Genomic DNA, 27,241 nt, shown 5'->3' on the forward strand with positions numbered 1-27,241 from the left:
ATTTACAGCTGCTTTTCAAGGAGTGGAAATAGTATCTATAATAGTTGATCTTCTGTAACTTTAACTACATATAATTATTCTTCTCGACGTTAATGTATTGTCTATAAGTGGTTTTAGCTGTCGTATTCATTTAGACATAATAAACGTGTTGATTGCATACTGAGTATCTACTGTCTCTTGTAAGTAATATGCAATACTTGGTCATACACCTAAGTGAAAGAGCAGCGTTAACCCCGCAACGCGGTTCATCAGTCTAGAGCTACTACATGATTCATACTACATCGCTTTTATCCACTGCAACCTTTGCTTGGCTATCCCTTCAACAAAATGAGACTCATAAACACCCACACCAGAGCTTTCGAGGAGTTCTACGGAAGCAAGGTTCCAAAGTATGCAATTCTTTCACATACTTGGGGGCAGGAGGAGGTTACGTTCCTAGATTGGGCAGACCCAACAACGGTGATGCAGAAGTCGGGATTTATCAAGATCATTGAGGCCTGCGAACAAGCTAGAAATGACGACTACTCGTATATATGGGTCGACACCAACTGTATCGATAAATCTAGCTCAGCTGAGCTTACGGAAGCTATCAACTCGATGTTCGCATGGTACAGCAACGCCGATATTTGTTACGCCTATCTTTCCGATGTCCCGACGTTCAAGCCGTTATCTTACGCGAAGGAGTTCCGACAGAGTCGCTGGTTCAGGAGGGGATGGACACTTCAAGAGCTACTCGCCCCTGACCGCGTGGTCTTCTATGCAGCTGACTGGTCACGTATTGGGACCAGATCGACTCTCGTGCGCCATATTGCCGAAGCTACAGGTATAGGCATCACGTATCTCAGCTCTGCTCCAAACACGGCAATTGCCACGCAAGTAGACTGGTCAGAAGTTCGAAGCCCATTGTGCCATAAAGCGTCGATAGCTGAAAGAATGTCTTGGTTGTCCCGCCGCGAGACAACGAGAATTGAGGATATGGCGTACTGCATGTTGGGTATATTTGGTATTAACATGCCTCTGGTATATGGCGAGGGGCCTAGAGCCTTCTTGCGACTCCAAGAGGAGATTCTGAAATCATCAGACGATCACTCACTCTTCTGCTGGTCATGGGCCATGAGCAATAACCAAATCAGTCTTCTTGCACCTAGACCACATAGCTTTCTAGAAGCTTCGCCTTATCGACCTAATCAGCTCAGTGTCCGGCCATCTACATACGCTATTGCTAATTCGCGTCTCTCCATCGGGCTTCCTCTGATTCAATGCTGGTCTTCTTACATTGCTGTCCTCAATGTGAGGCTGGGAGGACTGCCATATGTCGGAATAGCTTTGCGGAGAGAAGCTCTTACTGGCGTTTTTAGTCGAGCTTCCTACCCAGACGTCCCGATTCCCTTAGTCTCTTCAATCCGCTATCCGCATTTACCAACTACAGACATGTTCACTCCAGCACGACATGCAGACTCAGAAAGCACGGGGTCGCCACCGCTCACTAACCGAACTCAATGTAAGGCCGGTGCATTGCTATCTTTCGGCCTCGCAGGCCGCAGCTCTGCCAGATCTAAATTTATTGAAATTAACACGTTTCCACCAAACCGGTTCTCCGAGGTTGACAGCATACTCGTGATATGCCCTGCAGATTATTGTCAGGTCCTTGGCCCTAACTGGCTTGAAAGAATGACTCGAACAGATGCAGGCTCCATAGGAGCCACCATTGTTGAGTTTACCATTTCACCAGGAACGAAGGAAATGATTCTTTTTGCTGTCACGACTCAAAATAAGGATTCCCACCTGATACCTCAATGGCACTATTGTGAACTGGCAGGCTTCTTATCGGAATCAGAGATAAATGGTCTTCGCATAGAGAACACTCTCTCACTGGAGGCTTTTCAGACTTTCGAAAAGATCTTATGCGATCCCGACTATGCAACAAAGATCAATGATTCTAACCTAGAAGGCCGAGTATCTGTTGAACAAGCAAGATGTGGGTTTACAACTACTAATGCATCGATGTTGATGCATTTTGAACTCTCCCTGTATGAGACAGCGAAATAGCGCATATCGTTGGCCACTAAATGAGTACTTGGATATAGTTGTAAAGATGGAGAATTTCGTTTGTATTTCGCTCGTATTACTCGAATTTCCTTGACAGTATTATTTAATGTCTTGTGTTAAAATGGAGCGTCGCTCATGTTGCTGGCGACAGCGGATTGAAGATATGTGTATAGTGGGTTAGAGCTTGAGCTTCTTTAAAAGCAGACGAATGCAATAAACAGTGTGGGATAAGTCAATAGTATTATTTTTTCCATTTTGAAAACTGGACAATAATATAGTTATCGTTTTCATTATTAATACATTTGGTCAATAGGAAAGGGATAGAATATTTAGTAACTTATCAGCATCTCTACCCAACCAAGCTTTACGTCATAGTCAGGGTGTTCATAGTAATTCGCTCTTAACTTCATATTCGACTAGGTTCCATATTAAGACAAGACCCACATTGCCCATTATCGCAGTTGATGCGGCCGAGATTTTGATCGACTCTTTGTTGAACAAAGAGGTCGGCTCCGTGGCGAAGTGCATTGCTGGGCCTGAGGTGCGTGTAACCAAAGGTATCTTTAGGGTTGTCTAGCCCACTCTTGGTCGAGTAGCAGGGTCTGCGGTAAGGAGCTTCCTAGATATGATAGTTAGAATGAGATGCTTATGTACGTGAATTGTGACACACTTTATCAACGAAAAGTAGCGCCGACCCGTCGTCCTTTTCCCAGCTAAGAAAGCCTCTTGTTCATCCGTTAGCATGGTTTCCAGAAACCCACTCTCAGTATCGGACTGTACTTACCTGCCGGTTACCCCTTGTCGAAGTAGACTCCTACATTCTGTCAGTTCCTTCTTTATAGTGCGCATGGTCGGGAGCAGAATCTACTTACGAGGCGGTTGCATAAGGGCAGACTTGGTCGTTCTTGGCTGGTGGAATATCCCAATTGGCATATGTCTCGCTGGTGACAAGTAACTATAGTGGTTTCAAATTAGTACAAAGATACTAGAAGGTGGTGGTAATGGATTAAAGAAAACTTACAAATGCAGAGCTGGACTCGCCATTTGGTTTCGGACCCTGTACATCGGTGTATACGCCAAAACTCAAGCTGAGCCCAAAAGTGAGATTATGTCCGATTTGTATGGTGCTGCCTTTTTCGCCTCCGTCCCCGTAAAGAATGTCATCCTCAAAACTATTCATCTCGGTTTCCTTGTGGTCTTTTCTGAGAGTGTGCATCTCGTCTGGCAACAGAACGTGAGGAAACGAGGCTGGAAAGTCGCCCAAGTCAGACTTGACTCGTGTAGTTAGGCGTCCATTCAAGGTCGCCGCATGACTAGTGTTGGTGGATGGGGCCACATTCATGTGAGACGTGGCCAAGAAAGTTTGCCGTTTGATGAAGGGAGTGAGGCTCATGTATCCCCAGAATGCCCCTGCACTAATCGTGTGCCTTTGAAAGGCTTCCCAGTGTTCCTCGCTCTTGGCAGGGTTGCCCTTTTTGGCCATGGCAATATCAAGTCGACCCATTCAGCCAACTCCAAAGGTCAAATCCGTCTGCCCAGTGACTTTGATGAAGCCACTAGCCTCCTTGACATCGACCCTCGAAGTGCCTCTGGTTGAGGTTGCCTACAGAGCCGCATCAGCAAGATCGAAGTGGGAATAAAGACATTGTTGGAATACTCACAATGACTGTAACGGCATAGGATAATTTGGCATCGACCTTGCCCTTGACGAAAGCTGCGATACCTTCACCATAGCGTTTATCACCTACAGAACAGTTCTCGGCGGCTTGCCAAAAGACCGGCGTACTTAAGTCCTTTTGGACTTTCAGCGAGTTTCCACCAGAGCCGTATTGGAATCTGTCTCCTTTCCGTAAATTCTCCTTCCAGTCAGTGTTTGCAGGCGGAAAGTATCTGCGCTCGAGATGGCGCTTCTCAACACCGGGAGACTCGACAAGACCGTCCCAGTGTCCTTTGACGTTTGTCACATCCATTCGTATGGCTACTTCCGCGTCGTCTCGCCGTTTCTCTTTGTTGAAGTCGAAGGAAAACTCGTATATCGGGGACGTGGGGTTATATAGCTTGGCCAAGTGGTCTGGCATAGTTTGGTCTTTTGAGGTGTCAGCTAAGGGTCATCGTATAAAGGGCGAACAAGTGGAAACCGAATTACCTTCAGCAAGATCTAGAGAGACTGCTCGAGCAAACGAATTTGGTGCACACTCTTCTGGCATCTCCACCAAAGTGCCTTCCACTCCACGCTCCATCACCCTGAAGCAGCCATCGACGTCCTCACTTGCGCAGACGACTCTAGCCTTCTGGGTTTTGTTGACTGGTTGGTCGAGTACGTTGGCGGGACAGTCAAGGAAGACAAAAGGATCTGGTTGGCCATCTCTTTTCTGGAGTTGGGCAAGTCCATGAGACTCTCCAACAGCCAGAAGAACGCCAGATCCCGAGCTGATAGGGTCTACCGCGCCAGACTTGGAGTTGGCTCCAACGGTAATGAGGCCATACTGTAGATCAGAAGTATCTGAGGAAATGTGCCCCTCGGGGAAGAGCGCCTTGAGATAGACGGGGTCCAAGTCGCGGCTGTCTGACTGTCTCCTTGGTGTACTGCCTATGGCGGCGGCCAAAGCTGATGTGAAAAGAGAAGGAATGATTAGTGCACAAGTAAATAGTGGCACAAGCATCTTCTTTGAGTAACCCATGATGAGTGGTCACCAGAGAGACAAAACAAAAATGGAAAAGTATAGGATTTCGTCAGAAAATAGTGAAATTCGAAAACCCTGTTGCCGGCACATGCAGGCCCTTTATACACCTTTAGAATGAGTCATTAGAATAACTAGCTTTTTCAGAAAAAAGCCAGATCTTGTGCATCAGTGAGTTTAATGGGTATACTGCCTATGAGTGTTGATAATTCCTCTTTAAACCTCAACCTTATCACAGAGGGCAACGAGTGTTGCTGCTCATGTGGATCAAAATACATTGTTTGCCTTTGTGTGCTATGAATAAGAGCTTAAATCAGCACAGAGAACTTGATGTTAGGGTTGAGGTCTCTTTTGAACACAAACCTTATCGCAGTAGCTCTTCACTTGAGCTCTGATCCCTGTGGCCAATTTGCAATTGAGGCTTGTGGCTAGAAGCTTATGGTTAAAACCCACCAAAGTTATTGACAGACAGCCTTACTGAGTTCAATGTGGTGCTATGAAATATCAGCCACAAGCCTCAACAGCAACCCGCAGTCAGTCAGCGCCATGTACAGAGCATGAAGGAGCCACCAAAATTGGTTCTGTAGGTTTCCACCAAGCAAGGTTCGTGACATGATATCATTACCTCACTGGACAAGCAAATATCCTCCTCTATAAAGTGTCTTCTGTCCCCACTTGGACCTCTCTAAGAATTTGTTCTTTACATCCTGACTTAATTCGAATTGCAACCATGGGCTTGCCCAACGATGCAAGTCCCCCACCTGCACTCCAAACACTACCAAATGAGCTTCTTGGTGCTACCTGTCGTCTCCTTTCCAATAGCGATATCAAAAGTTTACGTCTGACATGTCGAGCCTTGGGAGACAAGTCGTACCTAAGATTTGACCGCGTTTTCATCTCCGCTAACCCACGCAATGTCGAGGTCTTGCTCGCAGTTGCCAACCATGACGTCTTTCGTCATCGCGTGAGAGAGATTATATGGGACGACACTTTGTTGAGGAAGATTCCCATTACAGACGGCTACGGCCCCTGTGGTTATAGCGGGGACGAGAATGATCCTGATGACTGTGCCGCCAACGAGAACAAAGAATGGATCTCGAGGGATTTTGTGAAGTTTTGCAAAGAAAGCCTCTTTTACACCAACAGTAGATTGCAGCAAAAGAACAAATACGAGGGCGACAACGAAGTGCAGAAGCAGATGAATAACCTAATGCCCTCTCGAGACTCACTGGCGTATTACACAGACCTTTTGTATCAGCAACGAAAGGTGTTATCATCGAGCGCAGACGAAAGGGCTTTTCGGTACGCCATACGACGTTTTCCCCGACTCGCAAGGGTCACGATAACACCGGCGGCGCACGGGTTTCTTTTCATGCCACTTTATGATACTCCAATGATCCGAGAACTTCCATCTGGACTTGTATATCCAACTCCTCGCACCTGGCCACGTGACGACATTCTTACAGAGGGATATGGTCCTGAAGATTGCCCAGAAGGATGGGGAAATGACGAAGAGAGGAAACAGTGGCGCGGATTCTGCATGGTTCTAAAGGCTCTAGACGATTACGCAGACAAGCTTCAAATCTCTGAGCTGGTTGTGGATAGTCACAAGCTTCCCAATGGGATCGACTATACTCTCTTTGACAAGCCAAATGTAGAATATGATAGTCTGTGCAGGATTGTTGCAAAGCCGGGATTTAGACGCCTTGTTCTGTCGTTAGCGATTGGGTACCGCGAGAACTTTGAGGGCTCCGAAGATTGGGGTATCTATACCAACGGCAGGATATCCAGTCTTCTAGCCAAAGCAACCGACCTGGAGGAAGCTGTATTGCAAATAGATTATAGTTTGAATGGTTGGTTTTGCGATATGGAAGAGTCTTTATCACTCTTTGATATCTTTCCCGTCGACACTTTTCCAACTGGAAAGCTGAGGCACGTTGGGTTGTCCGGGCTACCAGTTCTCCAGGATGATCTTATCTCGTTTCTCGGCAAGCTGCCATCAACAATAAAGTCTGTGGATCTCAGCTTCCTCGCCTTGGTTCGGGGCCATGGAAATCATGCTACCATGTTGGCTGCTATCCGCGACGAATTAGGCTGGAGGCATCGACCTGCCAGTGAAAGGGTCAAAGTTAGTATTTCGATGCTACTCAATCAATTCAACCACGGCCGCTACGTGTGCCTTGACAGAGAAGTTCAAGAATACGTTTATGGCGATGGCCCCCCTCCTTTTGTTGTCCAAGAAGGGATGATTTAGGCTCACTTCACACGGGGCACCGGCATTGTCCACGATGCGTTTGATCCTACTTATGCGGTACCTTATGAATGGGACTAAATGCACCGTGGGAAAAAGGGCTTGTTTCTGTTAGAACTTCAATTTCGTACAAATACATCCGCGTTCATCTTTTGCAATTTCTATTGACTGTGCTTATCGTTGCTTGACGATAAGTCTGATGCTGAAAATCTGTCACTGACCAGCTCCGATAACCAGGTGGGGTTTTCGTGCTCCATAACTATGTGTTGTGAGCTAGATGTGTTATTTTCAGTTGAGGCTTGTGGCTGAGAGCTTATTCCAGCTGACATAACTTAGCATTCGTTGGCATTCTTTGACTTTATGCGCTGGGGCTGTTGCCTCTCCTAAACTCCCATCACAGGACATTTTTACATTTCTTCGTTTTCCCTCGCACTTCGGGAGCCCACATTCCCAGAATCACTATTCCAGTAGACTAGTGAGACAGGCTATTAAACTCAAAAGGGTCCTCTCCTTGGCAGACCTTGCTGTTTTCCTTGCTCAAACTCTCCGTCCAAAACTGTCGGGTCAAATGTCTCACCAGAGCGATAAACATGTCCGTCTCGTGTGCAGCAAATCTTATGAAAGACCTGACCACCTTCGGTGACATGTCCAATCCCACCAGAATTACCATCAATTCCGCTGTCGGCTCTGCCCAAAAAGTTTCAATCGTGCAGACTTACTTTAATGACATGAGCTGGCTCATGCTCGAGCAGCGTATGGCTTGCAGAGGATTCTAAAGAATGGAGAGAAGAGTTCTTGCGTTATATTAGTGAATCGCGTCATCTGCTGATCACCGAGGTTCTTTCAGACGTCACAGTCCTCGAAAAATGCCGGGGACAGGCTAAGCTCAAGCTCTGCTACTTTGCCGCTATCCATGCGCTTGCCAATCAGGTATGGGACCTCCAACAGCAGCTGACTCTTCTCTTTTCAGCCTCCAAGGCCAAAAGACGCCGGATGGAATCATGGTGTATGAACCAACAACGCGACCTGTACCAAGATCTGATAACTATCCGTATGTACTGTGATAGACACGTCGCACACCACGAGATTCGCCTGTTGCTGGAATGCGTCATGATGGCTCTTCATGCTCCTATGGCCCATATGCAACGCTTTGCGGGTAAAGAAGGAGAAATTGAGGCGAGGCGAGTAGCGCCTATCGTGAGTGAATGGAAACAATCATCCACCGCTCGAGTTGCAATACGGCACGCGGACCAAGTTCTTAGAAGGGCTCGCCAGTTTCCGCCTACGACCCTGCAGAACCTTTATGCCGCGGCGAAATACCATGCTGCTCTCGTGCTTTGGGCTTATAGCATACTTGGTAACCGAAGCCCAACACAGGCTGAGAGCTTAATCCGACCGAGAGAAGATAGAAGATAGCTCTACCATGACTCTAGTCATGCTAGACGGAGAGGAAAATGACGACTCACGGGCATTCTGTACACTATGGCATGGTACACCAGGCCTCAGCCATCCTGCGTACACTGGAGTACCAAGGACTTTCTGTACACTCATAGATCCCGCATTAACGATGCAGTTGGCGGGCGATACTCTACGTGGCAACCTGGTCGACGCATTGGTAGAGGCCTAGCATGGATGTATATTATGAAGTGCATAGCAAGGACTTTGCATGAATTCGACAGGTTTGAATTGGCGGAGGGGATGACGGACTATGAGGTGGACTTGATCGAGCGAGGAGCACTTGCTAAGCCTAGATGAAGGTGAGGGCGGTGATTTTGTGATAAAGACCTACCCGATACCTCTTGATCATACTAAAACTCTTTTGATGTAACTAGTACTATCTGGGTGTTGGGGAAGTTATTCTTAGGGTAATAATGTAATAGAGAATCTTATATCTGATAATATACTAGTTCTACTTACAAACGGAAAGCTTTCTGTTATCTAGATAGTCTTATATCAAACCGTTTCCCGCCTACTAAAGGCATCGCCCCTTTTTCTACTTTTCCTGTCGGTGTCCTTTCAATATTCTGTACAATCTCTATCACGCTCGGCACCTGAAATCGAGCTACGCGTGTAACCGACCATTGCCAGAGCTCTTCCTCCGTCACTGCACTTCCTGGAAGGAGTTGTACAGCCAACTTGAGATCGTCCTCTGTACCCGGGCCTAGCTGTGATGGCACGCCATATGCTGCTGCAATGACAACATCTGGATGACAAGAGAACTCATCCTCGACTTCACTAGCGTTGACATTCTCGCCACGTCGGCGTATGACATCTTTGCATCGGCCAAGAAAGTACACATTGCCATGTTCATCCACCTTGGCTAGATCACCCGTGTGTAGCCAGAGATTTTTAAATGCTGCAGCTGTGTATGTGGGATCGCCAAAGTACTCCTTCAGCATGGCGTTGGGATGGCTACTACGAATCAGAAGGTGGCCGGGATTGTTAACTGGAGCCTCGTCACCGTTGTCGTTGACGATGTGTAGTTGGTATACTTTCCGCGCACGCCCACAGGATCCTTGAGGGGAAGGGACCCCAAGTTGTTGGAAAACAGGTATACCGGGTTCGACGCTTCCGTACAGTGTGATTAATGGATGGCCGAACCTTTTCTCATACTCTTGCGCGAAGTTTGGCAGAGGTACACCCCAAGCAAGACGAACCTTATGGTCGCGGTCTCTTTCGTTGGGCGGTTGCTTGTATGTAATTGCCAAGGTAGCTCCCATGTAGTTATATATGGTAGCCTCCGTAGCTCGGATCTCGTCCCAGAATTTACTGGCACTGAATCTCACCGACAATGCAGCAACGGCGCCGAGCAAGAGGGCAGGGATGATGGTCAAGGCTGTGGCATCCAAATGGAACAAGGGGAATGGGCAGTAAAGTACATCGGTATCGCGCAATTCGCAACTCCCGATCAGCGCCTTGGCCTGGAGAAGAAAGTACTCATGTGACAAAACACAGGGTTTCGACTTCCCAGTGGTGCCGCTGGTGTATAGAAATGCCGATGTTGTAGCCGGAGTGACACTCACTGGTTCTGTAACCGATGGAGCCGACTTCATCAGATTGGATAAACTCTGAGTACCACTTCCATCTGCGTTGTTAACATATATAGACCCGTCGTCAACCACGCCAGCCTGTTGGAATTCAGGCAACAGTGCTTCATCGACGATGGCCATCTTGGGCTGAGCGGATCTGATCACACCCTTGAGTGTGACAGACTTAAACTCAGGATTGATTGGTACCCAAATTGCCCCAAGTCGATTAACAGCCATCCACGAATAGGCCATTTCCACACTATTTTTCATCATGACGAGAACTCTATCGCCTGACGTGATACCAATCCTTTTTAATCCCCCAGCAAGTGCTCCCACTGCCGTGTCGAACTGTTGAAACGTGACGTCTTGACCAGCAAAGCGAAAAAATGGTCGTTTCGGAAATCTTGCAACAGAGTCGGCTAGTGCCGTGTTAAGGTCTCTTATCATGCCCGTTTTGACACTGCTGGTATCATGACCTGGTGGTGCTGTGGCCACCTTCCGAGCTGCAAAGTTGGCATAACCCAAGGCTGCATCTTTCTGGGCAAAGCAGTGACTTGCGACGTTCACTTCATCCTGCAAGCATGATTCCATGTTATCAAAAAGTGTCCTCTCTAAGGATGTTTTAGATGATGACAATGAAACGCTTGGAAGCTCAGAGAGCTGCGCAGCAAGCTCCAGTGCTCGCCCTTTAGGGTCAGGGCTAATCTCTGTTAGGAGCCCGAGCTTAAGGGCTTCGTCGGCACTCACCCAACGGCCAGTGAGGAGGAATTCCTTGGCCTTCAACAGCCCGACCAGATGTGGTAGACGAAGGGTGATGCCTCCTGTAACAGCATGGCCAAGTGAGACTTCCGGAAAGCGAAACTTGGCTTTGGGTCCACCGACAACGAAGTCTGCTGCTAGCGCGATCTCGGCACCGCCGCCGATGGCGAAGCCCTGTACAGCAGAAATGACGATGGACTTAGAGGATGATGTCAGACGAGTAATATCTTGCAACTGGTCAAAAGCCTGTTTCAGCTCTTCCGCCGAGCCTGTTCCTGGTGCCAGAGACTGTTTGAGGTCTTCGCCAGCACAGAATGACCGGTCGCCTCGTCCCTCGAGAATGATTATGCGGGCACTGGCATTGGTTCGAAGTGCTTCAACAAAAGATGATAGTAAAGGGGCATTTAAGGCGTTCAAGGACTTGGGCCGATTCAGAATAATTCTCACGACCGACGGGATAGGGTGCTCGATAAGCACTACAGAGTCAGACTCGTGGTTATCCATGCTGTATGCGAGCGAATAGTCCTCAGTGAGAGAATGGGATGAAGGTATAAATGATGATTTGAAATGATAGATAATAGTTAATGGCTTAGAAGGTTTGTTTCCCTGCTTCATGTTTATATAGAGCTACCTGAGAATAGACCGCCGATATCGGACTTACAGATCAGAAACCACATATTGATTGAAATCTAGTTTGGAAACTCATACCGATCCAAATGCCTAAAAGATAAATGATAGTATCCTATAGCGAGTTGGTAAGATCAAGTGACGTTACGGAAGTTAACTAAAGGAGCTCAACGACGCTAGTTGCATTACGCTCTGTTACGCCGATATCCCGCGCTATACTCATTTAGGAGTTGCAAGAAACGCATACCGAGCACTTCTCCACCAAGTTGCGTTAGTGGAAATCCAAGACTACTCGTTGGCTGGGTATTTGTCACCAAGATACTTCAACGAAGCCATTACAAAAACGCCATACATGTTTCAACATTTAATATGAGCTGTTTTTGGTCGACTTATCTTTTGGTGATAAATAATCTCCGAAAGCAGGATAGAGCCCATGAAAGAAGGACTAAGTTTGGCATATAGCTTGACCCTTTTATTTTTCTTCTTCTTTTATATAGCCTTCTTGGTCTTATCCTTAACTTCACTTACCCCTGATTCCTTACTTTCTCAGATTAATGATACGTACAGGACCTGAATCTTTACAAGAATGTCCACTGAAGTCTGTTCAAGTCTAACTGGTGGCTTTCAGACCAGCCAAGATCTATACCAGCGTCTCGCCTGCATAGCCACTTCTCATCCAGCTACCCTCGACCTGCAACAAAGGATCAATGTCGAAGTTACTCGTTCGGTATTGACTGTGCGAGAAGAACATATCCAAGACAACCTGACCTCAACGACTTTGGCTGGTCTCCATGCCATCTCGCCCCCACCCTTCGTTTATGAAGATGATGCAGCTGGGAACATCCTAGCGTTCTATCACCTTGGCCAAAAGCTATCCGGCCATGCTGGCCTCGTTCACGGCGGCATAGCCGCTGTGTTGCTGGACGAATGCATGGGGAGAGCGAGTTTTCCTCGACTGGCCGGCAAAATCTCGGTCACGGCAAACCTCAACTTGAACTACAAAAGTCCGATACAGGTAGACAGTTTTATTTTGATTCGGGCCGAGGTGACGGAAGTTCAGGGTCGGAAAGCGTGGGTTCGGGGCGTGATTGAAGATGCAGAGAACGGTACAGTACTCGTCGAAGCTACTAGGCTGTTTATCGAGCCCAAATGGGCAGCATCCTTAGCAGATCTGCTTTGAGCGAAGAGGTTTTAGGGTAATATAGATTAACCCTCGGGTAGTAAACAACAAGCCCAATAGGCGCCACATACTTCCATCCACGTTGCCAATTCCAGTATGAAAGTAAGATCCGAAGGACGCAGATTGATAGCATGAATCGTCATATAAGCAGACTGTCACATCCCAGCTCATACATGACCTTTTTCCAATCCAAGGCAATCTTTCCGGGATCCAAACCACTTTGTCGGCTGATTCCCTCGCGTGTGCGCCATATTTCATTGAGGACAACTCTTATCGCAGTTCGACTGCCAATGCCCACTGATGTCGCCCAATTAAGCCATTCTTGCGCTGTCGCCATATCTTCCTCTGCGTACGCCTCGGCTGCGGCAATAAAAGCTGGCCATGCAGAAAAGTTCCCGGCACTGTTAGCATGAAAAGATGACACGTGACCCAAGGTGTCGTGAACATGTTGTTGAACGGCGTGAGGGGGCGCATCGAGCAATGTTCGGTAGCAATAGATATAAGTCGCTGATATAAAAGCATTGTCTTGATGTTTGGCCTCTAGAGGGTTGTTGGGAACGAAACTACTGCTCCTTTGGATCGAATTGAGACGTGAGAGGACTTCGTGAAGCAGCTCATTGTTTGTCGTCTGAGATATGCCACCAGGTTGCAACTGGTTCGACTGCGTGATTTTGGCAATTAATTCCAAAATGCAGCGTGGCGCCCCGATTGTGAAGATGAAATCAGATGTGGACAACATCGTAAAAGGACTCGGGTTCCCAGCGTCGGATGAATGCTGACGATCAGCCTCGACATTAGAGCGATTGCACCATGTAGAAGATCCGGCGATGATATCTATCACGCCCAGGCTCTCTAGCGATGAACGAGCCAAATCTGACAAGTCACAAGGATCGAACTCGCGATACGACAGGAGAAGCGTCCTTGCTCCTCGCAAGTGGTGTTTCCAATCTAGAGAATGACCGCGATAAGCCTGGAAGGTGATTAGGGAAAGTAAAGCTTGAAAGGACGCCAAAGTATGGACACGTTCTTGTTCACATACCTCAGCAAACATCAAGCTCATGATAGAAGCTAGCATAGCCGAGGAGTCGGTGTTGCTACGCCCCAAATTATCTTTTAGATATAACAGTGCCTTGCTGTAGTATCTTAAAGCCATACTGGACATATTGACGTCGTTTTTACGCAAGTGAGCAATGTTGAAAGCTGAATGGGCTAGCATTGCTCTATATAGGACTTCTTGGCCTGATAATGCAAACTCTAAAGCCGCAGTGGCCCAATAGCATTGCCATAGATTATAAGGATGTTCGTATGGAAGCATCATGTAAGCTACGTGGGTGACGTAGTGATGGAATAAGAAACGCTCGTCTGGGAGCGGACTTGTGATTGGATTGAGACTTGGTGATAAATCTTCCAGCCCCTCTGAAAGCCTCGGACTAAAGGAGCATCTGAACGACGTCGAAGTCTTGGGCTTCGAGGAGAATACCGAGAAGGGGTTGTGAGGTGTGGGCGTATGTGATAATAGTCTATGATGAACATTGATATCGGTGCACCAAGGGTCTTCATCGCAGGACAATATCAGGAGGTCGACAAGTTCGCTAGATAAAGTTTCAAATCCTGACCAGGTTGACTCTATTGTTTATTAGCAAGGATGTACCCATCAGGGATGTCGACGAGTCGGGGCCTTGATAGGACGACGACAAGGGCCTCATATCCTGAAGATATCCCAGCGCCCAGGGACGTTAAAATGACGTACCGCTGCGCAAAATCCGCCGCCCATCAGTTCTAAAAGACTTTGATGTGTCTTATTCCATCCATACTATCTTAGAATCATAGCCAGAACATTGCATGCCGATGCGGCGACAATTGAGACACCAAGGACGTGTCTCGTCACACTGAATAAGTGAGCCTGATGGAGCGGTGAACAGACAGGATTCGTATATAGGTCCTACCTTTACTTTACGCGATCGGCATTTCCAGCAGCCCTGTAATATAATTTTGAGCTTTTCAGAACTTATGACTTCTTGTGCGTACATACAGTAAAGGTCCGGTGGCGGCGTCGACTACCTTGGGTTGGTGGCATGTCTGGCTTAGGTGAGTCTGTTGTAGATTGCTTGGAGTTAAACGTCTAATTGGTGGATATTCTAGGCCTAGCGCAAAGCCGGTAAAAGATTATAATATTATTGATAGCATAAATAGTCGTTTAATAGTTAAGTGTAGTTGCTTAAATAAATATCCCTCGCAGTAATACCTGGCGAATGAGTAATGGCTTTCGGATTAGTATTAATCCGAGTTTCCAATATCAGATTTGTGGAACACCGCCGGTTTGTCTATCAGGTTTGACCAGGTTCCGCCGATTGGAAGCTAGCCACAGGGTATAACGAGGTGATGGTTTAATGGTCAAGAATAAGCGAGAGCTCTTCATTAACTAAAACTCCTCCAACTTGACCAGCACTGTTTTGGTCTCCAAAAAGTTATTCAGACTAACTGTAGTGCCCTCCCTGCCTACGCCACTCGTCTTGTATCCACCAAAGGGCATATCCTTTGCCTGCGTAGGGCTAGTACAGTTGACACCAACAGTTCCAGCCTCCAACCTCTTCGCAACACGCATTGCCCTGTCGATATTCCTACTATACACAGCCGCGTACAGACCGAACTCTGTGTCATTGGCTTTACTTATTGCTTCAGCTTCAGTCTTGAAAGTGTTGATGTTGACAACTGGACCAAAGATCTCCTCCTTCATGATTCGAGCATCTTCTTGAGTTTCGACGAAGATCGTTGGGTGGATGAGAAATCCGTCTGGAGTGGCTTCATGATCCATGCCCAGGATACGCTTTCCGGATGATTTGCCCATCTCGATGTATGACCGTACGTTGTTGTATTGAATCTCATCAGCTTGAGGTCCATGATTGACCTTTTCATCGGTTGGATCTCCAGCTGCAATGGCCTGGAACTTGGTCTTGAACGACTCGATAAATGTCTCTGCGATACTCTCATGGACGTAGATCCTTGAGTTTGCCATACATACTTGCCCGCTGTTCCATTGGATAGAGTACGCCGTTTCAGCAGCTGCTTTCTCGAGATCAGCGTCATCGAAGATTATAGCTGGAGACTTTCCGCCAAGCTCTAAGATGACGTTCTTCAAGTTAGATTTCGCGGCGGCCGCTTGGATCAGTCGACCTGTTGGGCCGGATCCTGTGAAGCTGAGGACTCGAACGTCCATATGGCTGGAAAGAATGGCGCCTGATGTTTTGCCGTGGCCTGAGATGATGTTGAAGACGCCTGGTGGAAAACCAGCCTTTTGAACAAGCTGCGCGACTTTTACAGACTGACACCTATGAGCAACCGCCATAATACATTAGAGACATATTACTCACGGTCAATGGTGCCTTTTCACTACTCTTCAAAACCACCGTGTTTCCCGCCATCAGCGCAGGAGCTGCCTTGAGAGCAAGGAACAGAACCGGCACATTCCACGGAATAATAGCCGCAGCAACTCCATAAGGCTGTCGAAGGGTAAAGTTCAAGTGTCCAGGCATATTCAGACTACTTGTTCCAAGGACTACCGCTCCAGCTTCGGCATAGTAATTGAACGTGTCAGCAGCGGCAAAAGCATCAAAATATCCCTTGACAGGCCTTCCCATGGAAATCGCTTCGAGGTATGCTAGTTCATGGTGTGACTCGAGGATGAGCGAGGCAAGCTTCTTGAAGTACTGGCCTCGATCTTTGGGGGAGAGCTCGGACCATGCTGGGAATGCGGCTTTTGCTGCTGCGACGGCGGCGTTGGTATCGCTTTCACTTGCTTCGTGGACTGTGAACCAGTCAGATGATGATCTAGTAGTACATATTTGGTAGAAATGGGTGATGGACGGACCTTCAGCTACGACTTGGTGAGTTGATGGAGACTTGAGCTCAAATGTCTTCTTATCAGATGACTCGACGAACTAAACACTGGTCAATAACACATGAATTCTATCTAGTTGGACATGTTGCATACCTCTCCATTAATGAAGAGACGAGTCTCAATATCACGTGGTGTTTTGGCGGCGGGCATATTTGGATTGTATGCTGAACTGCGGATGTGAAATCAGGTTCTTTCTCCTCTCAGGTGGGCTTCTGATGCTGCATACAATGGCACACACACTTATAAACTGAACGGCCGGCATTATGATGCCCCACTTCGATAAGAGGTCAAGTGTCCCACCTAGAGGCGTCTGAATAATCCATCGTTCGTCGGAAGGATGAGTCCGATGGCATCCCCGCAGTTGATGTTCCTTCCGAGCCCAATCTAACCATCCGAGGACCTGAGGGGTATCACACATTCTGATGGCTTTGCATTGTCACTGCATATTCGGAGCCTTTTGATCGTACCCCGTAGACTTGTCCGAGGTCTCCGCTGATATGGTGACTGGGGTAGGTCGGGTTTAAGGCACGAGCGGACGATCTAAGTCCTTGAGTGCACTACACCACTATTTGATCTCTCTGAGACTGAGATATCTCTATTTGGAATATCAATCCTTTGTTTATTAAGGTTCAAATGCTGATATCATCTTTTGGCGGTCACGGGGCCCAAGGTTACATTTCAAGTCCACATCCTCACGATACTAATAAGTTCGCGTATGTGGGGTTATAGTTTTGACGTATATCAAATATTCATTAGGATCAAGCTTAACTTTAAAATTCATTATCAAAAAAACAAGTCCAGTGATCCCTACTACATGCAATCTCAATCCTAACCGAACAACCCGATCCTTCTGAAAATGACTAGTCAACACTTATATGCTGTCAGCTTCCGACTGCCAGGGCAATGGCTTCTCCGCCGCTCTCACAGGACCAACATCTCCACCTGGCTGTCTTTTCACCTGCCACTCCTCTATATCCGCTTGATCCACAAAGTTGCCGTGAAGCCCAAGTCTTAGTTTCATGGGCAGATGAATCGTAGCCACAGGTCCTGCAGCAAGATTCAGCGCATCAAAGATAACAACGTCGTTGCGCAGAACGTCGAGATGGTTTAACAATGCAATCAACCATCCTTCACCCTCTCCACCGTTCTTTTTGGGTATGAATGATGGTTCTTGGAATGTAGCACAAGAGCCGGCCCAGAAGATATCTTCTGTCCTCTCATTCCATGTATAGTGAGCCAAGCAGTTGAAGAGTCCTCCCGCTGGTGAACCGCATTTCGCTGCATTGTACTCTCGCGATCCGTCGATCTTTGCTTGCCAGAAGTGATTATACCTCTTCGTGACAAAGCGATCATCAATACGGGAGAATTCACCACTCGTGTCCCACTCTTCACTAGCCTGTACGCGTGTTCCCGAAGGACTCTTGGGATTAAAGATCCAACGCTTGGTAGGACTGTTCAAGCGGTTCCGCTTTGCAACGGTACCAGCTGGCGTATCTTCAGGCGGGAAGAAAAAGAACACGTTACCATCTGCTACCGTAAGATCAAACACAATGTTGCCGTCCTCGTTTTCGTAACACCCTGCAACATGGCCGTGGAATGCTGACTGCATGTCAGTAAGCACCTTATCATATTGCCGAATTGACTCACCGTTATCAGACCGGAACCAGATAATATCCTCGGGCTTTCCATTTCGCCGCGGGACTACGCCGTACCACTGATCTTCTTTCGGGTCCCACGCCCAGTGATTTCCGCCCTTTTGAAGACGATCTGGGTTACACTTCAGAGGTGTCATGGGAAGAACGATGTAGTTCTTGCTTATGCCGCAGTCGTGGATCATACCGCAGAAGGGAGCTTCGTACCACGCTTCTTCTGTCTTCACGCCATTGGCATCGATTGTCCAGACAGCGATCTGACGCGATCCATCGTTTCCGTTTCCGCCGGCCTCGTAGGCAAAACAGATCATCTCACCAGTTTCAGGGTCAAACTTGGGATGAGCTGTCATTGTTGGCGACTGGATCTGTCCTTCAAAGTCATATCGCCCGATGGTTTCCAGAGTGACGGGATCCATGGCATATGGAGGGCCATCTTCTTTGGAAGCCAGAAGCATTCCTCGCCAGAAGGTTATGTTGGTGTTGGCAGACGTTCTGATGACTGACTTGACGAGCTCTGAATCCGTGAATGGATTGCGATACCTTCCAAACAGACTTCTCCTCTCCTTCGTCTCTGCCAAGAACCTGTCTGTTCTGACATATCGCTGCTTATAGTCTGCATGGCCATTTTGGATGCGAATGGCAGTGATATTGCCGTCTCCGTTGAAATGGATGTCATCTTCAAAGACGGGAGGAAAGCGATGATCTGGTTGGACTCGGTAGAAAGTGCCATTGATCTCGGGTGGAATAGTTCCTGATACTTCGAGATCAAAGATATCGCCCTCTAAGCGGAATGGCTTGTTAAAGCCGCTAAATGTTCCAGTGTCTGGATACCTGACTTGGTTGCCGAGCTTTTTCCCGTCTATATATCCGGTATCGATAAGAGGCGCAACATCGAAAATGTGGGCCATTGTATCTTGAGATAAGATAACAGATAAGAGATAAGAGAATGAATTAACTAGCACAACATGAATTTCAGGAGCAATCAAAAACAATGAGTACCGTAGGCTCGATTCATTAATTATTTGTCTTAACCTCTATAGATAGCCCTCGATTTGTAGCATCTGGCATCGGATCATACTGGGCCGTCTCCACTTCTAGGCCTCCGTTGTGTAGGCTCTAAAGTGGAGACCTTTATCGGAAGCATCTCGCCGATGGCCCCTCACGACAGCCCCTCCATTTCGTCTATTTCCGGCTGCGTCTTCGGCTCAGTACAGGGTAGTTTCAGGCGATGAATTCTGCAGATGCACTGAAGGGGTAGTCTACGGAGAGTCTGTTACCTTGATGGTGACCTTGTATTTATGAGATAAAGTAAATTGCTAATTTATTGCCCAACAATTGAAGTGTGGTCTGATCTGAACTTTGTGTGTTGATCTCCGATCCTTGCGACAACTCTTAGTCGCAAAAAGTCGTACGTCCACTGTCATCACCTAAACATTCCCCCCATTATTCACTTTCATATACCAAAATGCCAAAGCGAGGTACCATCGCCGTGGAAGAGGCTATCATTACGCCATCAACAAAATGGCTCCTCGAAGAAACCTTTTCAATTCTCAACCCTGGCGACAGCAGCAACAAGGCTCTCGAAGCGCACGCTGCAAAGCTGCTTGACATTCACGACACGCGCCTCGCGACCATGGATGCGGAAGGTGTCGAATACATGCTCTTGTCATTGACCGCACCAGGATGCCAGGGCATAACGGACCCTAAACTTGCAGAGAAAACAGCCAAAGAAGCCAATGACTGGCTGGCAAGCGAGGTCGCGAAAAGGCCAGAGAGATTCGGCGGTCTCGCAGCTCTCTCGATGCATGACCCCGAAGAAGCGGCGCAAGAGCTTGAAAGAGCTGTCAAAAAACTGGGATTCTTTGGTGGACTCGTGAATGATTATCAGAGCGTCGAGGGAGGATCAGGACGAGAGTACTTTGACACCGCCAAGTATGATCCGTTCTGGAAGAAGGTTGAAGAGCTGGATGTTCCGATTTATTTGCATCCGAGATACGTGTCGATCAAAGACCTTCAGCCTGGATCGCTGTATGGAGATCGGCCTCATCTTCAAGGTGCAGCTGTCCAGTTCCATCTGGATCTTTCATACCATATCTACGCGCTTTGCTCGTCTGGTGAGATATCGCAATTCAATTTTACAATTTCAGACACTGACCACATCAAAGGAGTTTTTGACAGATTCTCAGGCGCCAAGGTTGTCGCTGGGCATTTGGGAGAGAAGTATGAACACGTTCACTAGCTGCAGCCTTTTACTGACGCTGGGGCACAGCATCCCTCTCAATCTCTGGAGAGCCAGCCACTGGTACAACAAGCCAAGCAAAAAGGCCACGCGCCCGTCAAAGGAGGACTATAATTACTACTTCAAGCACAATGTCTACATCACGACTTCAGGAAACTTCTTCACTCCCGGCCTGAAGCTCTGCATCGAGACAATTGGACTCGACAGATGCATGTACTCTATAGGTAATAAATCTCAAAATGAGAACGATTGCAGAGTGATGCTAATTTCTGGGTAGATACTCCGTATGATGATATTGAGGAAGCGCAGGCGTGGTGGAGGGCTGTGGACTTGGATGCTGACGCGAAAGAGCAAGTTGGAAGGACTAACGCTATAAAGTTGTTCAAACTTCCGTTGGAGTACTGAGAAGCGGGGAAATTGGGTTGTCTTGAGCCATCGCTTCAATACTTCCGACTCGGCGAGACTCCGTCGGCTTTGTCGGATGGAGCCGAAGGGAGCTCAACAGTAGTGCTTTTGTAGCTAGCAAGAAAACATCATTTATCGATAGATATTATGCTATATGAGCTTTTTAGTAACAGCTAACTGCCAATCTGACTAGACTTCTCTGCATCTTCTGAAATTGTTCATACTCATCATACCTTACCATGGCAATCGTCAACAACACTCCGTCGTGTCACCAGGCTGCCGTCTACGACAAGCCTGGTGAACTCAGCACCAAGGTGGTAGAAATTGAGACTCCCAGCCTATCAGCAGGAGAAGTGTTGGTAAGACTGTAAGTCTGTCGACACTGTGAGACAGGGACACTACCTAACAGTAAAAAGTTCTCACTCGGGCGTCTGCCACTCCGACCTTTCCATCATGAAGAACTCTTGGGGAATGCCCTTTTCGCTTCCTGATAGTGAGTCTCATTCTCAACTTACGAGTGGACCTCTCTGACATAATGGATGTAGCCCAAATTGGTGGCCACGAGGGTGTCGGAACAGTTGTTCAGATTGGAGAGGGCGCAGATATACACGGCTTCGCGATTGGGGATCGAGTCGGAGTGAAATGGCTAAGGGATATCTGCGGTAGCTGCGGTATGTGACCTCGCTCCCACTTACACAGTTAGCTGACTGGTTTCGAGTATACTGCATCGCTGGAGAGGATGGTCTCTGTGCCAAACAGTCTGTGTCTGGCATGTTCAACCCCGGGACATTCCAGCAATATCTCACTGTACCAGCTCGATATCTGACGCCTATTCCTAACGGCGTGACCTCTGAAGTAGCGGCACCAATGCTCTGCGCAGGACTGACCTCGTACGCGGCGCTGCGTAAAGTGACTGCCAGTCCAGGCGATTGGGTTGTTGTTTCGGGAGCTGGAGGTGGTTTGGGACATCTTGTCACGCAGATAGCAGCAAAGGCTTTCGGGTATCGTGTTATTGGTATCGATCAAGGAAGTAAGGAAGATGTTGTGAGGGAGAGCGGAGCAGAGACATTTATTGATGCTGCGACACCCGGCGAGGATCTGGTCTCCCAGGTCAAGAAGCTCACCGACAATCTCGGCGCCAATGCAGTAGTCGTATGTGCATCCAGCAACGCAGCATACTCTCAAGGCCTCGAACTTCTGAGGCCTGGAGGGACTCTGGTGGGCGTTGGAATGCCCGGAGGAGCACCTGTTTCTATTGCAAGCGCCATGCCTGGCCCTATCGTTCAGAAACAGCTGAAGATTGTTGGATCGATACTAGGGAATCGCCAGGACGCGATCGATGTGCTGAACTTGGCAGCGAGGGGAGTCATTACTGTGCACTATCAGACGAGGAAGCTGAGTGAGTTGACAGAGGTCTTTAGGGAGATGGAAAGTGGGAGTCTTGCGGGAAGGGCTGTTTTAGATCTGCAGAGCTAATGCAGAATCCGTTTGGGAGGAAACTCTGTTTCGGGCGGAGTCTTCAGCTGGAAGGGAAGCCATAAAGGATCCAAGACAAACTCTTGATGAAACCTGTCACAGACATTTCACCTTGAGTTTTATATGAAGACTGTGTGGGTAGTGTACACCGCCCGAAGTGTGTTTTGGAGAAGGACTGTTATGTTGAGCTGGCTGAAGCCACCCAATGCTTGTAGGTCCACGCCGCAACTCAAGATTGCTCTTTGCAAATAACTTAGTGCATGTAAACAAATACTGGTCGACTGTCACATCACTGGGATCCACAAGCATGAGGTGGCTTAAAAAGTGATGAAAGCGGTTGGGTCGCAGATCGCAACACAGGTAGGCAAGGCCAGGCACGCGATGCTATATTAAACCTCAAGCGAAGCCCTGTCAAAAGGGACAAAAGCCAATATCCTCCGTCTTTAAAGTTTATTATGCCGCTGAAACCAGGGCAGGATTCACCATATACGAGATAAGATCTATTATAAGCGAGCGAGCTCTGCCGCGAGCTCTGCCGAGCGCCGGCCGGAAGTAAATGGTAGTGCAAGTTCTCCCGCTTAGTCACAACGATCTGCATCTATCTTTCGGGACTCGGCTCCACACGGTTTTGCAGGGCCCGCCGCGCCTCACGATTACGCATTGTGTTTCTTTATATGTCCTATCCAAAGCACGTCGATCGAGCTGATAGGTCAAGGGCCCTGGATGGCGGAACGCTTGCTGACGTCTCCCCGGCGGTTGAAGCGTTTAAAGTTGTAAGGCGATGCTGGGCACTGTTCTGTTGGCACAGAAACTGACTCGGTTTCACTGGGGTTTTGGTCTTTGTTTTGGCTCAGCCCTTTTTTTCTGGGATAGGGGGCTGGGCAGAAGGATTGTATGGTCGATATGTACGGCTCTTGTAGGTGATAAATATTTGAGTTGGTTCTGGCATTCTATCAAATTGACAACAAAATATCGAGCGGTTCTTACACTTACAGAGTCTTTACCAAGTCATTATGTCGACTTCCAGTTCTCAACCCCCCAGCCCTCCCACGACAGCATGCATCGGTCTCTCCGCTACAATCGTTATTGTATTCGTTTCCCTGTTATTCCCAGCGGTATATGTGGCGTATAAACACCGAGAGATTGGCAAGTCGTGGTTTCCACCGTTTATGTTCTTTTTTATCTTTCGGATCAGTTCGGAGATTTATTACCTATCACGGCGTAACGAACCTGACATTCCGACTGCATATGCCATGGTGGCCGCTGCTGCCAGCACCGGTACTTTATCAGCGGCTATTATAGGCTTGATCTATGAAGCGTATGTGAACATCTATGTCCCCCAATGTCTTAGATGGGGACTAATATTGCTCTAGTCTAAAACTCCCGCTGTTCCCATATAAACGCCAACGAAACCGGATAGTCATGGTCGCCATGAATGTTATATATGCCATCGGCACGATCGTAGCAGCATACGGCGGAACGAGAAATACATCGATGCCGGAAAACGTAAACAACGACGCCATGGACAAGACGGGAAACATCATCATGTTTCTTGTCATGATAGGCACTCTGATCTGGCTATACCCTGCCGGCAAGCACATCTACTATGCGCGACAAGATATAAGCTATCGGTCTGCTGAAGTGCTGATGATGGCTGCTGCGCCTGCCACAGTCCTTCAGTTGATCCGCATGAATTACGACCTTATTTACTCATTTACGCACATCGCCATCTTGCATCCTACCACGGGCTGCTTTGCCATGAGATTTGTCACTTTTTCCCTGCAGCTGGCCATTGTGGGAATGATAATTGTCGCCGGTTGGTTCACTAGGGATGCAGCGAATATGCGCGCCAGGCTTGTCAAAACAGATAGCAACACTCAGTTGGTTTGAGTTCTTAACTACACTGAGAAGATGATGGTCAAGGGAATGTCGCGCCTGACTAAGGAGCCGGCTCCAGTCAGAGAAAAGGGTCATGTTAGTTGTGGTTGCCACTTATTATGATATCAGTAGTGGAGGATAAATGAAATGAAACTTCAAGTAAATGACGACTTGCCATATTGGGATCTTACCGTGTTCTTGATAGACATCAGCGTTCAACTCTGGGCGAAAACAAACTTTAGGCAGAGCAGACTTAGCTCGAAGATCATCGTATTTCTACCTTGTTTTGGCGATACCGGTCTTTTATCTGGTGGGACGACTCCTCTGACTTGTCAAATATAGTATGGCACGGCGTCCGTGAGCACCGGCGACATCCGACTATGTGGGTCATAGCCAGGCACCTGCAAGGTATGGACATGGTCCAAACACAGTTCAGAAACTTCAAATAGAGAGAATCTTGCTCAAGGAACAATTAAGAGACTATTCGACTCTACCAAGACGTATCAAAACACCATGCAACCAACAGAACAATCGGGGCATGGTGACCTCAGTTCCCTGGAGGATGCCATTTCCCGTCTGAAGCTGGACGTGAACCAATACAAGGGCCTTTATCCGGAAGTACCTTTCTGGCAGCCTATACCAACAAAAGAACAGTCAGAGCAGCCAAGCCTCAGTCCCTTGGAAGATGCCATGGTTTACCTGAGGCTGAACTGGCCAAACCCATATGGAGAGCTCTATCTTGAAATAGCTCTTCTGGAAGCCCTAAAGGAAGCGCGTCTGGATATCGTTGAGGAACTCTTAGAAAAAGCCGTCAACGCACATTTCCGGGACGGTGACGAGCAGACATCACTTTCTCACTCGACCGAGCTTGGGTTTCAGCAGATAGTGGCAAGCCTGTTGCGTCAGGGTGCTTCTATGGACAAACAGGATGAGAAGGGACAGACGCTACTTTGCCGCGCCTCTCTCGGCGGAAACATCAAGATAATGTCGCTTCTGCTCGATAATGGCGCGGATGTCGACTTGGCGGATGACGAGGGATGGACTCCTCTGATGGTCGCGGCCGAACGTGGCCATGACGAAGTTGTGGCTCTGCTGCTGAAGCATGGAGCTGACCCAGATGCGAGGGATAACGACGAGTTTACGGCGCTTTTGCACGCGGCTATGCTTGGACACGTAGGCATCGTAGAACGCCTTCTCGATGCCGGCGCGGACCCCAACGCGCAAGACGAGACGCAATACTTGACTGCGATGAGTTGGGCGGCGGAGAGTGGCCATGACGATGTTGTGAAGTTGCTGCTCGAGCGAGGAGCAGATCCCAACATGGATGATCGTGTTCTTCTCTCTGCGCTGAGCGGGTGTGAGCCCGATGACTTTGAGGATAACGATAGATTACTGGAAATGCTCGTCAAGAACGGCGCGGACGTCTTTATGGATCAATGGTCGGATGAGCGACCTCTTGTCATCGCTGCCAGGCAGGACCGCCACCGGACTGTCGAGCTATTTCTGGAGGCGAGCTTTACGTTGAGGGGTGTCCGACAAGAGCATATTTGGGATGCCATTACGGTCGCTGCCGAGGAAGGTCACGAAACCATTCTGGCGAGCTTGATGAAGCATTATGACATGAACGAGATCGAGAAGCAGATCAAATGGGCACGGGTACAAGAGTCTCTATTTGGTGACTCGTTGGAGCTATTGAGACCTTACTTTGAGCCTGACGCGACAAGGGACAATGGCGGCGATTAGTACAGTTCAGTGCCTAACCCACTCGGTTCTAAGCTGCTTTTACACTAGAATCAACCTGGCTTACACTGGTGTAATCTTGTGATTCAGGGCAACGTGTGTCGTTCTTTGTCCTTCCCTCCTTTCGTTCTGCCCTCAGCGCCAGACCGTTCAACTCGTAGCTCAGTATAGCCCGAGTACATATAGCCGCGAATATAAAGGCGTAGATAACCGGAAGAGAGTCGCCTAAGGGGATGAGAACAATGCTGCCAATAAGAACAGTGCCGGTTATGATGTGAAGTCCGGCGACTAGTCGGACGACGGGGCCAAGAAGACGTGGCAAGGTTCTTGGACACTCTGGAGTCTGAATCTCCTTAAGCTTTGGGCCTTGACCACAGGGAGTCAGCTCAGCAACGATGAACCTGGCTACGACGTTTCTCTTGTTGTCATTATCCGATCTGGAGGTAATCAACCCCACGGTCTTGGCGGAGACGACAAAAGCAAGTAGAAAGATTGGCAAGTTCAAAAAGCCCCATCCAAAAAGAGTCGCGGTTTCTGGTATGCCTGGAATGTAGACAACTAACGGGGCCAGGGGCACGGCGTGATAGGTGAACCGGAAGAGGTGGTAGAAGTAGTTTGCCGTTGCCGCCATCGCGATGCCATACTCAATAACAGACACAAGAATCTTAGCAAGAAAGGGTGTCCCGTCTCCATTCAGAGCCCTTATCGGTATGAGCGCTTCACCGCCGTTCACTGCTTTGTTGACAATGTTCTCAAAGTCGAACTCGGTTGGGCTTGGTGACAGCAATCCAAAGCCAAGTAGCGTGGCGAGAATTGGTCTCCGGGTGCTCAGGAGGCTGATCTCAGCTAGGCCTGGCCCGAACTGGACGAGGCCTGCAGGTAGAAGCGCCAGAAGAATGCCCGTCACAGCCATGTTGGCCTTGTTGGCCTCTCCATATTCCTCCAGGATGCATTCCAAGAGGTTTCTGGACCACTCGTGGCCCCTGCCTGGATCCTCTTTGCTCTCGTTCCAGTAGTCTGTAAACTGGTCGGAGCAATTTGCGTGGAACTTCCACTTATCGTGTTCTTCTACCGTCGGGAAGAAGGTTTTAAATTGCGAACGGGAACGGCTGAGACCCGCAGCGGCGATAGAGAAGTATAGGCTGTAGGCAGCCAGAAGGCTCAGTACCTTGGAGTAATGCATTGCGAATAACTGCCATAGGATATTTGCAAGATGTAGGGAGACTGGCACAAGACGAGAGGATAAAGGCTGTAAAGAGGACAACAAAAGAAAGGGCCTTGAAATATAGTTAAGAACCTGCCCGGGAGTTAAATAGGGCTATTATGGGACAGCCCGAACTTTTCTTCTGTCACATCCCATGTAAGCAACGAAAATAG

General features: G+C 48.2%; 13 protein-coding genes across 13 annotated transcripts; 7 read left to right on the forward strand and 6 right to left on the reverse strand.

Moving 5' to 3' along the window:
• Positions 1-327: 327 nt before the first annotated feature.
• Positions 328-2,049, forward strand: FMAN_05304 (uncharacterized protein; the record flags this gene model as incomplete). Its single annotated transcript, XM_041828054.1, has 1 exon — positions 328-2,049. One exon carries the CDS (start codon positions 328-330, stop codon positions 2,047-2,049), a length of 1,722 nt encoding a protein of 573 aa, XP_041678955.1.
• A 406-nt stretch (positions 2,050-2,455) lies between these two features.
• On the reverse strand, positions 2,456-4,730 carry FMAN_05303 (uncharacterized protein; the record flags this gene model as incomplete). The annotated part of the gene is made up of 8 exons (XM_041828055.1): positions 2,456-2,668; positions 2,720-2,774; positions 2,834-2,863; positions 2,922-3,004; positions 3,071-3,505; positions 3,563-3,652; positions 3,711-4,135; positions 4,196-4,730. The coding sequence occupies 8 exons, from the start codon at positions 4,728-4,730 to the stop codon at positions 2,456-2,458; spliced, it is 1,866 nt and encodes a 621-aa protein (XP_041678956.1).
• Positions 4,731-5,460: 730 nt separating this feature from the next.
• Positions 5,461-6,984, forward strand: FMAN_05302 (uncharacterized protein; the record flags this gene model as incomplete). The annotated part of the gene is made up of 1 exon (XM_041828056.1): positions 5,461-6,984. The coding sequence occupies one exon, from the start codon at positions 5,461-5,463 to the stop codon at positions 6,982-6,984; it is 1,524 nt and encodes a 507-aa protein (XP_041678957.1).
• Positions 6,985-7,571: 587 nt separating this feature from the next.
• FMAN_05301 (uncharacterized protein) lies at positions 7,572-8,608 on the forward strand (the record flags this gene model as incomplete). The annotated part of the gene is made up of 3 exons (XM_041828057.1): positions 7,572-7,734; positions 7,829-8,338; positions 8,415-8,608. 3 exons carry the CDS (start codon positions 7,572-7,574, stop codon positions 8,606-8,608), a joined length of 867 nt encoding a protein of 288 aa, XP_041678958.1.
• Positions 8,609-8,915: 307 nt separating this feature from the next.
• Positions 8,916-11,384, reverse strand: FMAN_05300 (uncharacterized protein; the record flags this gene model as incomplete). The annotated part of the gene is made up of 1 exon (XM_041828058.1): positions 8,916-11,384. The coding sequence occupies one exon, from the start codon at positions 11,382-11,384 to the stop codon at positions 8,916-8,918; it is 2,469 nt and encodes an 822-aa protein (XP_041678959.1).
• A 1,331-nt stretch (positions 11,385-12,715) lies between these two features.
• Positions 12,716-13,891, reverse strand: FMAN_05299 (uncharacterized protein; the record flags this gene model as incomplete). The annotated part of the gene is made up of 2 exons (XM_041828059.1): positions 12,716-13,546; positions 13,616-13,891. The coding sequence occupies 2 exons, from the start codon at positions 13,889-13,891 to the stop codon at positions 12,716-12,718; spliced, it is 1,107 nt and encodes a 368-aa protein (XP_041678960.1).
• Positions 13,892-14,998: 1,107 nt separating this feature from the next.
• On the reverse strand, positions 14,999-16,624 carry FMAN_05298 (putative aldehyde dehydrogenase; the record flags this gene model as incomplete). Its single annotated transcript, XM_041828060.1, has 4 exons — positions 14,999-15,898; positions 15,948-16,381; positions 16,445-16,514; positions 16,568-16,624. 4 exons carry the CDS (start codon positions 16,622-16,624, stop codon positions 14,999-15,001), a joined length of 1,461 nt encoding a protein of 486 aa, XP_041678961.1.
• A 721-nt stretch (positions 16,625-17,345) lies between these two features.
• Positions 17,346-19,034, reverse strand: FMAN_05297 (uncharacterized protein; the record flags this gene model as incomplete). Its single annotated transcript, XM_041828061.1, has 2 exons — positions 17,346-18,073; positions 18,122-19,034. The coding sequence occupies 2 exons, from the start codon at positions 19,032-19,034 to the stop codon at positions 17,346-17,348; spliced, it is 1,641 nt and encodes a 546-aa protein (XP_041678962.1).
• Positions 19,035-19,591: 557 nt separating this feature from the next.
• FMAN_05296 (uncharacterized protein) lies at positions 19,592-20,770 on the forward strand (the record flags this gene model as incomplete). Its single annotated transcript, XM_041828062.1, has 4 exons — positions 19,592-20,240; positions 20,295-20,346; positions 20,396-20,589; positions 20,643-20,770. 4 exons carry the CDS (start codon positions 19,592-19,594, stop codon positions 20,768-20,770), a joined length of 1,023 nt encoding a protein of 340 aa, XP_041678963.1.
• Positions 20,771-21,009: 239 nt separating this feature from the next.
• On the forward strand, positions 21,010-22,246 carry FMAN_05295 (uncharacterized protein; the record flags this gene model as incomplete). Its single annotated transcript, XM_041828063.1, has 4 exons — positions 21,010-21,137; positions 21,187-21,263; positions 21,316-21,441; positions 21,489-22,246. 4 exons carry the CDS (start codon positions 21,010-21,012, stop codon positions 22,244-22,246), a joined length of 1,089 nt encoding a protein of 362 aa, XP_041678964.1.
• Positions 22,247-23,259: 1,013 nt separating this feature from the next.
• On the forward strand, positions 23,260-24,136 carry FMAN_05294 (uncharacterized protein; the record flags this gene model as incomplete). Its single annotated transcript, XM_041828066.1, has 2 exons — positions 23,260-23,564; positions 23,620-24,136. The coding sequence occupies 2 exons, from the start codon at positions 23,260-23,262 to the stop codon at positions 24,134-24,136; spliced, it is 822 nt and encodes a 273-aa protein (XP_041678965.1).
• Positions 24,137-24,637: 501 nt separating this feature from the next.
• On the forward strand, positions 24,638-25,867 carry FMAN_05293 (uncharacterized protein; the record flags this gene model as incomplete). The annotated part of the gene is made up of 1 exon (XM_041828067.1): positions 24,638-25,867. One exon carries the CDS (start codon positions 24,638-24,640, stop codon positions 25,865-25,867), a length of 1,230 nt encoding a protein of 409 aa, XP_041678966.1.
• A 28-nt stretch (positions 25,868-25,895) lies between these two features.
• Positions 25,896-27,047, reverse strand: FMAN_05292 (uncharacterized protein; the record flags this gene model as incomplete). Its single annotated transcript, XM_041828068.1, has 1 exon — positions 25,896-27,047. The coding sequence occupies one exon, from the start codon at positions 27,045-27,047 to the stop codon at positions 25,896-25,898; it is 1,152 nt and encodes a 383-aa protein (XP_041678967.1).
• Between the last annotated feature and the right edge of the window lie 194 nt (positions 27,048-27,241).

Source organism: Fusarium mangiferae (assembly GCF_900044065.1).
Source record: "Fusarium mangiferae strain MRC7560 genome assembly, contig: FMAN_scaffold002, whole genome shotgun sequence".
In the NCBI taxonomy this organism is placed as follows: domain Eukaryota; kingdom Fungi; phylum Ascomycota; class Sordariomycetes; order Hypocreales; family Nectriaceae; genus Fusarium; species Fusarium mangiferae.